At 44.1% G+C, this 15,862-nt stretch overlaps 2 protein-coding genes across 4 annotated transcripts in view; one reads left to right on the top strand and one right to left on the bottom strand.

Annotated features, from left to right (window-relative positions):
* Positions 1-15,862, bottom strand: part of TRAPPC3L (trafficking protein particle complex subunit 3L) — a 55,339-nt gene that overhangs the window by 3,866 nt on the left and 35,611 nt on the right. For all 3 annotated transcript variants that reach the window (XM_065588379.1, XM_065588380.1, XM_065588378.1), the window contains exon 5: positions 1,404-1,589. In XM_065588379.1, the coding sequence (XP_065444451.1) occupies positions 1,404-1,589 (186 nt within the window). The remainder of the gene's footprint in view (positions 1-1,403; positions 1,590-15,862) is intronic.
* On the top strand, positions 2,255-7,668 carry CALHM5 (calcium homeostasis modulator family member 5). Its single transcript, XM_005314054.4, has 2 exons — positions 2,255-2,884; positions 6,634-7,668. Exons 1-2 carry the CDS (start codon positions 2,345-2,347, stop codon positions 7,021-7,023), a joined length of 930 nt encoding a protein of 309 aa, XP_005314111.1. The 5' UTR covers positions 2,255-2,344; the 3' UTR covers positions 7,024-7,668.

The raw sequence follows: 15,862 nt of genomic DNA on the forward strand, positions 1-15,862 counted from the left end.
AGGGGCCTCTTTCTAAAGTTTCACTATAAAAGAATTCTATAAAGAGCCTTAAAAATATAGCCTTCTTATGAATTGAGGCATGTATACAAATTTCATTCTGCTAACAATAAGCCAGTATTTTGGTTAGTAGTACTTAATGTCAGAATGGTGTTTTGCTTTTATCTGAGGACATAAAACATAAAACAAATGAGCTTCATATTGTGATCTCAAATTTTCCCCCATAGTGAGATAACACTTCTATTAATACCCTTATAAAATGATATCAGAATCTTGAGATTGATTTACAGCCCTGTACACAAAACTGTATTCTTATAGTACCTAGGAAATATATATTGTGTGGCAAATTAGATATTGTTTGTAGGAAAGAAGATTGTGGACAAAATTCATCCTTGGTGCAGTTCTACTGTCTTCAATAAAGTGATACCAGAGTTGAATTTGGCCCTGCAAGTTCAAAATGATGTGAGTTATGACTTGTTCTGTTTCAGCTTTTGTAAAAGCTGAGATTTGAAAATAAAATAGATAATGTTCTTTGATGTACCATAACTTAATTCTATTATTATACTGAGCCAAATTCTTCTGTTACACCAGTGTGACAATGGAGTAACTCCATTTATTTGGAGAGAGTAATTCTGAATTTACTGTGGTGTAAACTGAGAGCAGAATTTCACTTGGTATATTTGGTGGGGTGCAGGAATTGCTATTGCTAAGGCTACATCTACACTACGGGGGGGGGGGTCGATTTAAGTTACGCAAATTCAGCTACGCGAATAGCATAGCTGAATTCGACGTATCGCAGCCGACTTACCCCGCTGCAGGGACGGTGGCAAAATCGACCTCTGTGGCTTCCCGTCAACGGCGCTTACTCCCACCTCCGCTGGTGGAGTAAGAGCGTCGATTCGGGGATCGATTGTCGCGTCCCGATGGGACGCGATAAATCGATCCCCGAGAGGTCGATTTCTACCCACCGATTCAGGCGGGTAGTGTAGACCCAGCCTAAGGCTTGGTCTACACTAACCCCCCAAATCGAACTAAGGTACGCAACTTCAGCCATGTGAATAACGTAGCTGAAGTCGACGTACCTTAGTTCGAACTTACCGCCGTCCAGACCCGGCAGGCAGGCTCCCCTGTCGACTCCGCGTACTCCTCGCGGCGAGCAGGATTACTGGAGTCGACAGGGAGCACTTCTGAGTTCGATTTATCGCGTCCAGACTAGACGCGATAAATCGAACCCAGAAGTTCGATTGCCTGCCGCCGAACCAGCACGGTAAGTATAGACAAGCCCTAAGTCTGATACTGAGATTAAATATTTATAAGTGATATTACATTTACTTATCCAGTGGTTCCTCTTTCCTATATCTATAGGTAACAACAGAGATAAGAAAATTCAGTGTTCAGTTCTTTACCATTTCCAGGGCTCCTCTAATAACACCACACAGGAGGTTACAGTAGCAAAGTGAACATCGTCCTGCTGGGAGCTCCTCCACAAAGTCCACTAAAGGGTTCTTGTCCAGCATTAAGAAGAATTCATTTTCTGCTGTGTTACTGCAGCTCACACTAGGGGTAACCCCAAGGTACATCTTGAAAGCAACCTGTAAAGGGACAAAAAATGTGCCACTTGAAACTATTTGTGTGTAAAACAGGCTAGAAGCTTTTAGATGCTACATTCTATTGTTCGGTTTACCAGTGAGAATAGAAGTAAGGGCTGAGGCCAGACAGAGAATCAGGGAGCTATGACTGGCTCCCTGACAGCTTCCCACTCTGCTGTACCCCACATAAGCTAGACACAGCAGAGAATCTGGACCTATATTGGATTCCAAATAATATAATGGGGGATGGGGGGGCACTGATTCCCTCCACATACAGTGGTTTTACTCTGGGGTCACTCCACTGGCTTCAGCAGAGTCACACTTCATTTACGCTAATATATGTGAGATCCAAATCGGGTCCAGGACTTTTAAGTATATTTCTGTAAACATTGATGATCATCGCTCAAGAATTCCCATGATCATCTCGTATGTATTTCTGTTTCCTTCTCATGTGAAGCTACAGTCAAATAACAGGAATGATAACTGAAATTGTGATTTTATTTGACAACAGAGCATTGTCTATATTGCAGGTTACAATACAGATTAATACTGTAGATATGCAAAATCTGCTTTGCCAGTAGCTAGTCCCATATATTTGTGAGGAAGGATCTACAATGACATCATCACTTTATCTAGGCTGCACTAAACCAGACTCTAGCTGGGTATTTTTCTTCTCAAGAGCTCCTCCCTCATACATTGCTATAAACTGCTGCACAATAAACAAAGCCTCATTTTTGTCTCTTTTGTGGACATCAAACATGGACGGTATCCAGACCATTCTGAAATTCCTTATTAATCGGAAAACTGCCATTGGTTACAGTTTTATGGCTCTACTGACAGTGGGAAGCGAACGTTTATTTTCTCTTGTTGCTTTCAAGTGTCCCTGCAGCAATGAAAACTTCATCTATGGTTTGGTATTTCTCTTTGCCCCAGCCTGGGTGTTGCTAGTTATTGGGTATTTCATGAATAGCAGGATGTGGAAACTTTTCACAGGCTGCTGTCTGAATCCCAGGAAAATATTCCCCAAAGGGAACAGCTGCAGTTTCTTTTATGTCTTTGGACAAATCACCTTAAATGTTCTGATAGCTCCTGTGATGTGGCTTTCTGTGGCTTTGCTCAATGGAACTTTTTATGAATGTGCCATGAGTGGTTTGAAATATCCAGGGTACTTAAACACGCTCTGCAATAACAAATCTGTCAGGTGCTGGGAAGAGCTGAACAAAGTAGCTTGTGGCAAAACCACCATGTCCTCTTCAGAGAGTGAGGAATTAAAACTGACACTTCAAGCACAGTCTCAGGTAAGAAATACAGAATAACTGCTTTGTTATTTAGAATAAAGTTTTGTATTATTCCTTTGATTTATCAGCACGAGATCCTAACATCAGGTGCTAACATAGTAATTTAAAATCAGAATGCCTGTACTGTGCAACAAAACAATATAGAATTGGTGAGGGGCAGATTCTCTACACTTGCTCAAGTTGAGTAATGTCTTACTTCTCAAGTAGATCACTGAAATCAACACGAGTAAAAAAATTGGAATCAGAAAGTTTGTTTCTTTAGTGGAAGAGAGTGACTCTTGGGAGAAGAATATATTGCATTGGTAGAGAAGGCTGAAGTAATTAAAAAGTAATTAAAAAGTAAAAAAAGGGGGGGGGATACTATCAGATTTAAAAAAAAATCAATTACAGATTTTTAACTCTGTTACAAATAGCATCTTAGATTATTAAAACCAAAACTATTTTTAAACAGCTGATTTCCTGTGAACAGTTTATAAGGCTTATTTCATTTTGCATTTCTCTCATCTCAGATAATAAAAATGGACTAGTTAGTTTCACTTTTATACGAAGTGTTTTTATTATATGAAGGAAAATAGAACTATAACAGTTACAATGAAAGAACAAAAAACATACAAAGGTAAAGCCATATTACTCACTCAGATCCCACAATTCTATTTTATATTTGTTCATTGCTTTGTGATATAAGGAAACTCAGCGAAAAAGAACTAAAGAAATTAAAAAGAGAAAGGAAATGAGTGAAAGATGCATCCCACGTTACTGCATCCCAAGCAGAAGAAATATCCTGCAGAGTCAGAAAATTATCATTATACAACAGTCACATCAATCTATAACAGTTGCCAATGCTGGAGACAGTTTAATTTTCAGGTCCTCATGCACTGGAAGAATCCTGCAATATATGGGTTACAAACAGTGCAGGGATTATTTTATTGTTCACAAAAATCAGTGTCCAGAAAATTAGAATTAAAAGCTTGGATGTAAAAAGCAACAGAGGGTCCTGTGGCACCTTTAAGACTAACAGAAGTATTGGAGCATAAGCTTTCGTGGGTGAATGCCCACTTCATCAGTCTTGCGTCTGATGAAGTGGGCATTCACCCATGAAAGCTTATGCTCCAATACTTCTGTTAGTCTTAGGGCAGGTCTTCACTATGGGGGGGAGGGGGGGCGTCGATTTAAGATACGCAAATTCAGCTATGCGAATAGCGTAGCTGAATTCGACGTATCGGAGCCGACATACCCCGCTGTGAGGACGGCGGCAAAATCGACCTCCGCGGCTTCCCGTCGACGGCGCTTACTCCTACCTCCGCTGGTGGAGTAAGCGCGTCGATTCGGGGATCGATTGTCGTGTCCCGACGAGACGCGATAATTCGATCCTCGAGAGATCGATTTCTACCCGCCGATTCAGGCGGGTAGTGTAGACCTAGCCTTAAAGGTGCCACAGGACCCTCTGTTGCTTTTTACAGATTCAGACTAACACGGCTACCCCTCTGAAGCTTGGATGTGTGTCTATTGGTCTTAAGTTGCATATGTGGGAAACAGTGAAAGTCATCTGGCTAGCTAATTGAGCATGAGCAGCTAGATCATAGAAGCACAGAGTTCCCCATGTCAGATGGAAGCACTGAAGTGCTAAAAGGATGGATTATATGGGGAAAAGTTCATGTCACAAATTCTGCCAGCTAGCACAAGCGTGATTTGAAAATAAGCAAAACGAGGCTGTTCTTTAAACACCTCCCCTCAAATTTTTTAGTCAATAAAAAAACAAATGGTTCATCAGCATTCTGGTTCATCGAAGGACGTGATCATTCCCCTCTATTCGACATTGGTGAGGCCTCATCTGGAGTACTGTGTCCAGTTTTGGGCCCCACACTACAAGAAGAATGTGGAAAAATTGGAAAGAATCCAGCGGAGGACAACAAAAATGATTAGGGGGCTGGAGCACATGACTTATGAGGAGAGGTTGAGGGAACTGGGATTGTTTAGTCTGCAGAAGAGAAGAATGAGGGGGGATTTGATAGCTGCTTTCAACTACCTGAAAGGGGGTTCCAAAGAGGATGGATCTAGACTGATCTCAGTGGTAGCAGATGACAGAACAAGGAGCAATGGTCTCAAGTTGCAGTGGGGAAGGTTTAGGTTGGATATTAGGAAAAACTTTTTCACTAGGAGGGTTGTGAAGCACTGGAATGGGTTACCTAGGGAGGTGGTGGAATCTCCTTCCTTAGAGGTTTTTAAGGTCAGGCTTGATAAAGTCCTGGCTGGTCCTGCTTTGAGCAGGGGGTTGGACTAGATGACCTCCTGAGGTCCCTTCCAACCCTGATATTCTATAATTCTATGATTCTCTGTTTCACACATTTCTATGAGTAAATTGTTTATATATTTCTCTCAGGTAAATACAGATTTTACCTGGTAATTATTTGTACATGACAGGTTCCAGAGCTCCATATCATCACTATTAGAGCTCTCTGGAGAATGATAATTCCATTTTACAGCAACATTTGAGGTCTTCAAATTTATGAAAACACACATTTTTGCACAATGGAATTCTGTCAGCTGAGCATTTCAATTTGGAAAAGCTGGGGTATGTTTGTGTGGGCTGGTGGATCACTTTTTGAAATCTCAAAAATTCTCGTGGGACAGGAAAGCGGTTACCCACCCAGCTCTAGTGCCAATTTACCCTCTTCTACCTACCTACATTTTCCTTGGTGTGATGAAACATACTGAGCAATTTCAAACATAGTATACACCTATATATTTCTGTGATGAATCTGCGCAGCTGAGACCTTGATATCATCTTCTCTAACCTATTTGGCGAGACGGATTTATATAAATAAGACACCATTCCTGCTGGAAGGAAGCTTCATTTTTAAACTCATGCTGTGCATTTTTAAAATGCTTTGACTGATCATTTTGACTTTTCTTGGGTTTTCTACCAGTCAATTAAGAAAACTATAAAAGACACAGGATGGTCTTGTGGTTAAGGCAGTGAACTTGGATGATCTGGATTCACTTCCTGTAATTGTTGACAAGTCACTTCATCGTTCTGTGTGTCAGTTCCCCACTGGTAAAAGAGTTCCTTTCTCCCACCCTTTATCTGTCTTCTCTATTTATAATAATAATATATGGAGATATACCTATCTCCTAGAACTGGAAGGGACCCTGAAAGGTCATTGAGTCCAGCCCCCTGCCTTCACTAGCAGGACCAAGTACTGATTTTGCCCCAGATCCCTAAGTGGCCCCCTCAAGGATTGAACTCACAACCCTGGGTTTAGCAGGCCAATGCTCAAACCACTGAGCTATCCCTCCCCCCATATTTAGACTGTAAGTTGTTTGAGGCAAGGACTGTCTCTTACTATGTCCATATACAGCACTTTTCTCAATGAAACCCTTATCTCAGTAGGGACCTCTAGGCACAACAGTAATACAAATAAATAATATAATTTAAAAACCACACAAATCTGTGGCAAAATACAAAATGTAGGGTATTCAGTATTCTTGATCCTCACTTATGGCATATTTTATTGTTTTTGCTCCAAATACAGAACTCCTGTTGACATCAGTGGGAGTTTTGGGTACAAAATGAATAAACAGAAATATGCAATATTGATCTACACTTATGGCTAAGAGATCCACACTGTGGCTGGGAAAAGAAAACTGTATCCTCAACACAAAGAACTGTGACTCAGTTATTCCTGATCTAAGTGAAATTTAGATTCAGGTTTTTTTGACGTGCATGGCCTGTTTATTTTCTTTTCCAGGTTCTAGGATGGTGCATCATAGTCACTACAGCTCTTTTGTCTCTGTTAACCACCTGTTGTGCCAGGTGTCAATCTAAAATCAGCCACCTTCAAATGAAGTTCTGGAGGATCTACATAGAGAAGGAGAGAGAACAACTGGAACAACTTTTCCAGCTATATGCTACCAAACTCAGTGAACGAAACCTGACGAGCTTTTTTGAGAACAAAGAACCGGATGCCTTTCCCATGCCAACCTTCCGGGCCTGGGAAGACGCTTCTCAACTCTACTCTTTCAACAGCAGTGAGCAGCACTACAGCACCCTTCATAGACTGGTCGAAGATGGCAAGAAAGACATCAGTGAGGAAAGAGAGACAATGCTGGACTTTGTAGATGGGCGGGAAATAGTATAGCTAATAGCCATGTTCAGCCTTTTTAAATATTTTGCTAATGTGATTTAATTTTAACAGTTTTAATCTTTATATTTTGCTGATAGTGGCCTCTCTTTCTCCATTCTTTATTTCTCTCCCAACCAGTGGCATGCCATCTATGAGTGTAACACACACATTGCATGCCCAACCGGCTGTGCGCCATTCAACTGGCAGCCCAAATCCAACCTGTGGGATGATTCCGGTCCAGCCCCAAAATGGCATCCTCTGCACAGCGTGACCTTGCACATACCATGTATGTGAGGTCATACTGCATGGAGGATGCCATTTTGGACTGCTGACGGCATGCAAATGAGTTGCTGCATCATGCCATACTAAAACTGTCACGGCACACCATCATTCCCAACTATATGCTTGCTCAAGAAAGGTGGAAAGAAAGTTCTTCTGTGCTTCAGACTCCTAATCCAAACCTCACTGAAGTCAAAGGGAATCTTTCAGTTGACTTCAATGGGCTTTGGATCAGGCCCCAACACTATAAAGAATTCAGCACAGATTTTGATTAGATGATTTGTTCAATGTCAACAAATGCAATAGTTCTTTGTATACAACATATAGCATGCCATATCATTTAAATAAAGAAAATATCATAAGGTGGCTATTTAATTTAAATAATGCATTGTCATTATTTTTTCTCCCATTGGAAGTCTGGGAATCCTTCCTTTGTAATGCTAGAAAGCTCCCATTTCTGCTTCTGGAGGGTTCTGCAATGTTGGGACTTAAACATGTCACTGGTGCAGGAATGTAGAATCTTGTCTGTTGTTGGCCTTGGTCCAGTGGAAAACTGAAGGGGTGAGAGGAAATGCCACATATAGAGAGAAAAGAAATATTTTTGTGGCAGGCTGATTTTATTGAGTGTCTGCAGCTGCTAAAATGTTGGAAAGTTAGAATAAGTCTGCGGTGAGATGAATTAGCAGTCAGAGTACAGGTGAGGTGACTGTGGTACCGAGGTTCATAATAAGTGCATTAATCACATAGCCCTGTGATTTCTCATAAGGATTTTGAATTCAGAACATGGGTCACAACCACATTTTCCCTTCTCCAGAATTTTTAGAAATATTGTAAAAACTGAACCCAAAGCAGCCATCAAGATCTTTTCCCTTGGGTGACTGGCAGGCTTTTATGTAGCATCTTATAAATTAAATTAATGGAGATATCCTATCTCCTAGAACTGGAAGGGACCTTGAAAGGTTATTGAGTCCAGCCCATTGCCTAGACCAAGTACTGATTTTGCCCCAGATCCCTCAGTGGCCCCCTCAAAGATTGAACTCACAACCCTGGGGTTAGCAGGCCAATGCTCAAACCACTGAGCTATCCCTCCCCCTCTTACCATCAATCGCCCCAATCATGAAAGAGATCATATTTCTGCATAGCTGAACCGTTTTTAAATCAGACTCTTAACAACAGGTAAATTTCCTCCACTCATCTGTTCTGTTTTCAGTAAATATATTCATTGTAATCAAGGCAAGGAAATTTCTATTCTGCATTCACATTTTAGTCCCTTTTCCCCATCCATTATATTATATCCAAGAGTATAATACACATGTAAGATCTAGTACTAACATCTATTTGGGTTTTTTTGTGGAGAAGTTAGTGACTTCAAGCAATTGTAGGATTAGTAAAAAAATGGGTTGATATAGACCAGGCCTGCACAACATGCGGCCCGGGGGCCGCATGTGGCCCACGTGGGCTCACTGTGCGGCCCACGGGGGTTGAGTAGATGGGCTCATTGTGTGGCCCGCGGGGGGGTGAGTAGGCAAGCGGCAGGTGAGGGAGGGGGGGCTGAGTAGGCGAGCGGGCGGGCAGTGGCGGGGAATGAGTAGGCGAGCTGGGTGGGTGGAGGGCTGAGAAGGCGAGTGGGCGGGCAGTGGCGGGGGGGCAGGTGAACCGGCGAGCCGGAGAGGTGGGGCGCCGAGGAGGCAAGCGAGCAGGCAGTAGCGGGGGGGTGAGTAGGCGAGCTGGGTGAGGGGGGCTGAGGAGGCAAGTGGTGAGTCGGTGGCTGACCTGTTCTACTGATCTGGTCTGGCTCCCATCCCCTCTCCCAGGGCCGGCATCAGCAAAACAAGCAGGTGTTTGGGGCGGCACATTTCTAGGGGCGGCATTCTGGTGCCGGCCATCATAGGTGCCGACTCCGGGGCATGGGGAAAAAGTGCCCTCGCCACCCCAGCTCGCCTCTGCTCTGCCTCCGCCTGCTCCCCTGAGCGCGCTGCTGCCGCTTCGCTTCTCCCCCCTCCCTCCCAGGTTTGCCACGTGTGAAACCGCTATTTCGCGCAGCAAGGCTGGGAGGGAGGAGAAGCTGAGCGGTGGGCACTCGGGGGAGGCGGTGGTGGTGGAGCGGAGGTGAGCTGGAGCGGGGAGCGGTTCCTCTAACCCCCCCCCATTACTTCCTGCGTCCCCCCCCACCCTAGCTCACCTCTGCTCTGCCTGCTCCCCTCAATGCGCCGCTGCTCCGCTTCTCCCTCCTCCCTCGCCTGAGAGGGAGGGGGGAGAAGCAGAGCGGCGGCACACCTGGGGGAGCAGGCAGAGCGAAGGTGAGCTAGGGCGGGAGGTCACAGGCAGCCCGCAGGAAGCAATGGGGGGGGGAGAAATGCGGCACGCCGGGGTAGGAGGCGGTGCTGGGGATTTGGGAAAGGGGTAGAGTTGGGGTGGGGCCCAGGGCAGAAGGGCACGAAAAAGAAAGGGGAGGCAGCCAAAAATTTTTTTGCTTGGGGTGGCAAAAATCCTAGAGCCGGCCCTGTCCTCTCCAAGGGTTGCAGCTGTCTGGAGGTGCCTGCCTTCCTCATTCCACCTCATTCATTCACAGGGCAATTGATTACAAAGTGGGGGCAAGATCTTATTCTACTTCTAGCAAAAAGACATTTTTCTTTTACCTTCATTATACTACCTTAGGGGCCTGCTATAACATATTACCAAGGTTCAATACTGCTGTTTCGGTGGGGCGGCGCTGAGGAAGGAGGGTTTGTTTCCGCGGGGCAGGTGGTGTGGCGGGGAGGGGGGGATGTGTTTCGGCGGCGCTGGGGGGTTGTTTCCATGGGGCGGGTGGCGCTGGCGGGAGGTGTTGTGTTTCGGGGGGGCTGGGTGGGGGAGGGGCGTTGGCGATGCTCGGGGGGTTTCGGCCCTCAGCTGTTTTCTTTGGAGTAATATGGCCCTTGGCGCTTTACGAGTTGTGCAGGCCTGATATAGACTAACTCGGCTACCACTGAAACCTGTAGGATTAGGGTTAGTTGTTGGTGTTAGTGAGACTGATTATCCTCATCTTGTGTGAAGATCCTGATATGGGCCATTAGTAACAATTAGCAGCAGAGACTATGGAGGCAGCAGCTTTCAGGAAGAAAAGCTAAAGCAATTCTGTCATGCATGTTATCACAAATCAGGCCATTCTCCTTGTCTACTCCTTGCTAGAGAGTCCATGAGCCAACTTCTCTGTGGTAGTAAATGGGCGCGGCTTAAGTAAAATTTTAACAAATTATGTACACCACCAAAGAATTTGGTCCTATAAAGTACAATTGTGTACAAAATAATTGCTGCACATCATAAGCCAAATCCTTCAGTCCTTATTCGGTCATAGAGTCAGCTCAATACTGCACACAATTATTCATGAACAAATATTCACGCAACAACTGCAAATTCATTTTGACACTTGCCTTTTATTTGCTTTCCACAAACATTCATACAGTTAATTTTTTATTTACCAGTCTGTTCCTGGTAAGAGAAAATATCGGGATACTTTATATTAGTACTGAAAGTGTCTGCCTGTAGCTTTCTAGGTACAGATATGGCTTCCATCACTATAGTATCTGAGCATCTCTTTACAAGGCTCTTTTGGGATTTGAGAATCTTCCAATCAGGAAGCAGAATCTCACCTTGTGAACAGCAAACCGTGAATAAGTGAAGGAATAGTCATGGTTAACAGTTTGTGAGAAATTCACAGGTTGAAATATATTTGTATAAACTATTCACTGAATAATTTCAGTTAGCAAATTCATGCAAACTGAAGTCTCTTAGTGGATAATTCATGAGTTGAAAAGGGGCTTAAATTCATTGAATAAATTATTTACTGAAAATAGTTCACCCAGTTCTAGTCAGTCTTCACTCAAGCAAAATTCAGCTGTTACCAACATGAGTTCTGCATAAGTAAGCACTACAGGGTAGAGCCCTAAAGCTTGTGCTTATGTGATAAATCCATATTGAAACAGATCCTCAGTCAAACCCCCAGCAAGTGTGGGCTTTTGTGCTTTGGATGTTCTGTGAGGAAAATAATGGATGGCTCACATGGTCTTCAGACCAACTAGAAGACTTGTGGAGGAAGCAAGGAATGCATGTGTACCTTAAAGAAATCAATTTTGGGGCTATTGCCCTGATTCAGGAAAGCATCCCTGTTCAAGAAAGCACTTAACTTTAAACATGTGCTTAAGTCTCATTGAAGTAAATGGGATTTAAGCACATGAATGTACTTAGGTGCTTTTTCAAATAAGCCTAAGCACTGATTTGTCATCCAAACACCATATCTATGTTTTGACAGGAAATGTTGATGAGCTCCTTCACTTTCTAACAAGTAGTGAAGTACAGAGACTTCCAGAAAATCAGGTACATATTCATGAATTTTGTCTTACTACATTAATTATTTAACCCGGAATGGTTGATATAGAATGTGTTAATCTTTGAAAAAGTGGCCATTCCTTGAACATCATAAAATCCACAGGGTTTAAGACCAGAATGGACCATTAAATCATCTAGTCTGACCTCCCATATATCACAAGACATTACATTTCATTCAGCTATCCCTGTACTGAGCATAATGACTTGTAGAAAGCACACAGTAAACATAAATCTTTACAACTATAGATCCAGTCCTTCAATGTTTACTCTGAGCTCCAATGGGTGGGAGAGAGGTTGCCTAAAGACTGATTAAGGATATCAAGAATAAACACTTAATTAGAAAAATGTGGTAATTTTGTCTTCAAGGTTGTTGTTTTTTTACATCAAACAGATTATCTTTTAGCATTTAACATGTACAGAAATGGATACTCAGCAAAGTATAATTCACTAGGAGTAAAATTTTCAAAAGGGCCTCATCCTGGGCAAGAAGCAATGGTCTTAAATTGCAGCCAGGGAGGTTTAGGTTGGACATTAAGAAAAACTTGCTAACTGTCAGGGTAATTAAGCACTGGAATAAATTGCCTGGGGAGGTTGTGAAATTCCATCATAGGAGGTTTTTAAGAACAGGTTAGACAAATACCTGTCAGGAAAGGTCTAGTTATTACGTAGTCCTGCCTTGAGTCTTGAAGTCCCTTCCAGTCCTACACTTCTATGATCCCATTTTTCTAAGTGATGTAGACGTTCAGGAGTCAAAATCTCCTTAATGCCTTAGTCCCTGAGTCACTTTTGAAACTGGAACTTAGTCTCCTAAATCACTTAGGCACTTTTGAAAATTTTACTCAAGCCTTTGGTTCTCTCTCTGCACTCTTCCCCCCCCCCCCCCGCAAAAAAAAAATCTTTAGTTTAATTATTAATTGCCATTTGGCTACCAGGAACCTTCTGCAGAAAATCAGTTGAGTGTCCCTCAGTTTGAAGCATATGCTTCCAATTAAAGGTTTCAGAGTTGTTTTCAATTAAAATTGACTATGGCACACAGCCCACAGAGTCCTGCAAGCAGATGCCTCAAACTCTATTTTTATGAAAATTGTCTCTAAAGAAAACTTTCAGTTGCAACATCTCCTTGCATGCGCTTTGCTGGACCTTAGGGGCAAAAAGGATGACTGAAGACTGAAAATTCGTCCACAGAAAGTTAGTAGGACTTATCACTTTTACAGATAATTTTGAGATCAAAGTATATTAGAAAAATTATCGAAACCTCATTAATACCCCGGAGAGACAGGTATATGCCAATATCTCCATTTTAAAGATTGGAAAACTGAACCAGAGATGTTAAGGGCTACAATGTAACTTTACAATATACCCAGGCTAAGGGGCAGCTCTTAGCTTAGTCTAGGTTGTCAACTTTCTAATCGCACAAAATCAAACACCCTTTCCCCACCCCTGCCCCACTCCTTATCTGAGGCCCTGCCTCTGCCCCCCTTCTCTGAGGCCCCGACCCTCACTAACTCCATCCCCCCTTCCCTCTCTCACTCACTCTTCCCCACCCTCACTTGCTCATTTTTACCGGGGTGGGGAAGGGGGTTGGGTACAGGAGGAAGTGAGGGCTCCAGTTGAGGGTTTGGGCTCTGGCTGGGGGTTGGGAGGGGGCAGGATCAGGGCAGGATCAGGGGGTTGGGGTGTGAGCTCTGGGGTGGGGCTAAGGATGAAGGGTTTGGGGTGCAGGAGGGGGCTCCATGCTGGGGAGTGGAGCAGAGGGGTTTGAAGTGTGGGAGTGGGATCCAGGCTGAGGCGGGGCTGTTGGAGGGGGTATGGGCTCTGGGCTGGAGGTACGGGTTATGGGGTGAGCCCAGAAATGAGGGGGTCAGGATGTGGGAGGGGGCTCAGGGCTGAGGCAGAGGGTTGGGATGTGGGACGGGGTGCAGGGTGTGGGTTCTGGGAGGGAGTTTGGGTGTGGGAGGGGCCTCCAGGCTGAGGCAGGGAATTGGGAGAGGGCGTGGGCTCTGGGAGGGAGTTTGGGTGTGGGAGGGGGCTCCAGGCTGGGGCAGGGAGTTGGGGTGTGGACTCCGGGCGGCGCTTACCTTGGGGGGCTCTCTGGAAGTGGCGACATGTCCCTTGACTCCTAGGCGTAGGGGTGGCCAGGCGGCTTTGCGTGGTGGATGCTGCCCCTGCAGCTCCCATTGGCTGTGTTTCCCAGCCAATTGGAACTGCGGAGCAGGCGCATGGGGTGGGAGCAGCACGTGGAGTCCCCCTGCCTGCCCCTGCACCTTGGAGCCAGAGAGACGTGTCACCGCTTCTGGGAGCCACGCAGAGCCAGGTAGGGAGCCTGCTAGTCCCGCACCATCTAGACTTTTAATGGCCTGGCCAGCGGTGCTGACTGGAGCTGCCAGGGTCCCTTTTTGACCGGACATTTCCGTCAAAAACCGGACCCCTCGCAAGCCTAGCTGAGCCACCCCAGCAGCAGTCCAGAGACGAAACAGACTCAGAGTCAGAATTCCTCCCCGCTTTGCTCTGGGTAAGGAGTAAGTTACTTTTTCATGAAGTACCTTACGTATCCCACACTGTGTGCCTGGCTGGCTACTTGGCTGGTGAAGAAGAACAGGGCCAGGCTGCCAGGTCACTTCTAGTCTCTCTCAGTCCTCTCTCCTTCCAGTGTGGAATGGAGAGCACTGGGTAAGTAGTTCCTGCTCTCTCCTCAGCATCTAGAGTGGCAATCTGAGCCAAGCTGAGCATGGGAGTAAAGCCTGTGAAAATCTAGCCGTGAACGATTTGTAAAGGTATGTCTACATTGCAAGTGAAGGTGTGATTATAGCATGTGTAGGCATGGTAACAGTAGTAGTAGTGAACAAATGGTGCTGCAGCCTAGCAACACAAGTATATACCAGGGTCCCCAGAAGACTTGCACTTGGGAGGTTAGCCTGGCTGAAGCCCATGCCACCATGTCTGCCTACCTATGCTACAATCACACTTACAGGGTAGACATACCCAAAGAGAGTCAATGGCAAAGTCAGCTAGAACTATGGAGGTCCTGGCTCTTAGATTATTAAACCACTCTCTCTAAAGTGGATTAGAATGAAGATTCCATTTTCTGAAATCAAGATGGTAAAAAATAAACAAGACCTAAGAACATAGGAATGATGTGGTAACACTTACAGCTCTTATTTGCTAAAACTGATCAAAACCAGAATTTCTGCCCCACAGGAAATTATAAATGATAATATATCAATATTTGTTTTCATCCCAAATCTGGACAAGAAGTCAATATCAAAACTTTCAGGGAACCAAAGTTCTGAAAAATTTTGATTTGTGCAAATGTCAAAATATTTTGGTTGTTTGTTGACTGGAAACAAAATCTTTTGTTTCTGGTCCTTGGGCAAAGGTAAATCTACATCTGCCTGTGCTGCCTCATGGGAGTTATAATTCAGATGTCTCAGCCTCATGCCCTCATTCTCTCCTATCAGCTGGGCTCCCCAGTCAAACTCATTTCCAATGATGAATTGTGGCCATGGGCCTCCCATGATGCACTGCAGCAGCTCAGTCAGGGGGAGACAGACAGCGGTTTATCCTGGGAGATGAAGTCTGGGTGGGGAGTCTGGCCCATATAGGAGACAGGGGGCTGAGGCACCTGAACTACTATTCCTAATTCACAGGTACTGTGGTGGCTCAAATGGATGCAAAGATGAATGTTAACCTACCCAAAACAAATGAAAAAAATAATTTCAGGAAAAAAACAATATTTTCCCATGGAAAATGTCAGTGTTGTATTAACCATATTTTCCATTAAAAAAAACAAAAAAAACCAGAAAGTTCCCAAGCAATGCTATCGTTTGCCCTGTTGCTCAGTTTACTAGACTCTTCCCCCTAACAACACATTTTTCTCATTTAATTATCAGAGTTCTGCTAAACTCTTCCCCTGCTTTATATCTCACTCTGCTCGGTCAATCTCCAAGCTTCTGTTATTGAGGAAAGTAACCAGTTAAATGTGCTAAGTGCCTCATATGTTTTGTATTTAGTCTGTGCTGTATTTCACATTAGAATATTTTGTGGCTTTCCAAATTCTTTTGTTAAAATTTCCGGTGCAAAGCAGAACTCACTATGTAGGAAACTATGTAGGACAGTGGCTATTAACTAGTAAAAGGGATTAAAATAAGAAGGTAAAACATTAAAAACTATAAACAAGTAACTGAGAAAAGCTTAGGACTTCACAATA

This window comes from Chrysemys picta, chromosome 3, assembly GCF_011386835.1.
Source record: "Chrysemys picta bellii isolate R12L10 chromosome 3, ASM1138683v2, whole genome shotgun sequence".
NCBI lineage: Eukaryota > Metazoa > Chordata > Testudines > Emydidae > Chrysemys > Chrysemys picta.

Excerpts from the sequence above, each read along its gene's own strand:
- CALHM5 (XM_005314054.4), top strand. The coding sequence starts at position 2,345 with ATGGACGGTATCCAGACCATTCTGAAATTCCTTATTAATCGGAAAACT. Across the intron at positions 2,885-6,633 it reads CACTTCAAGCACAGTCTCAG|GTTCTAGGATGGTGCATCAT; the intron begins GTAAGAAATACA and ends TTTCTTTTCCAG.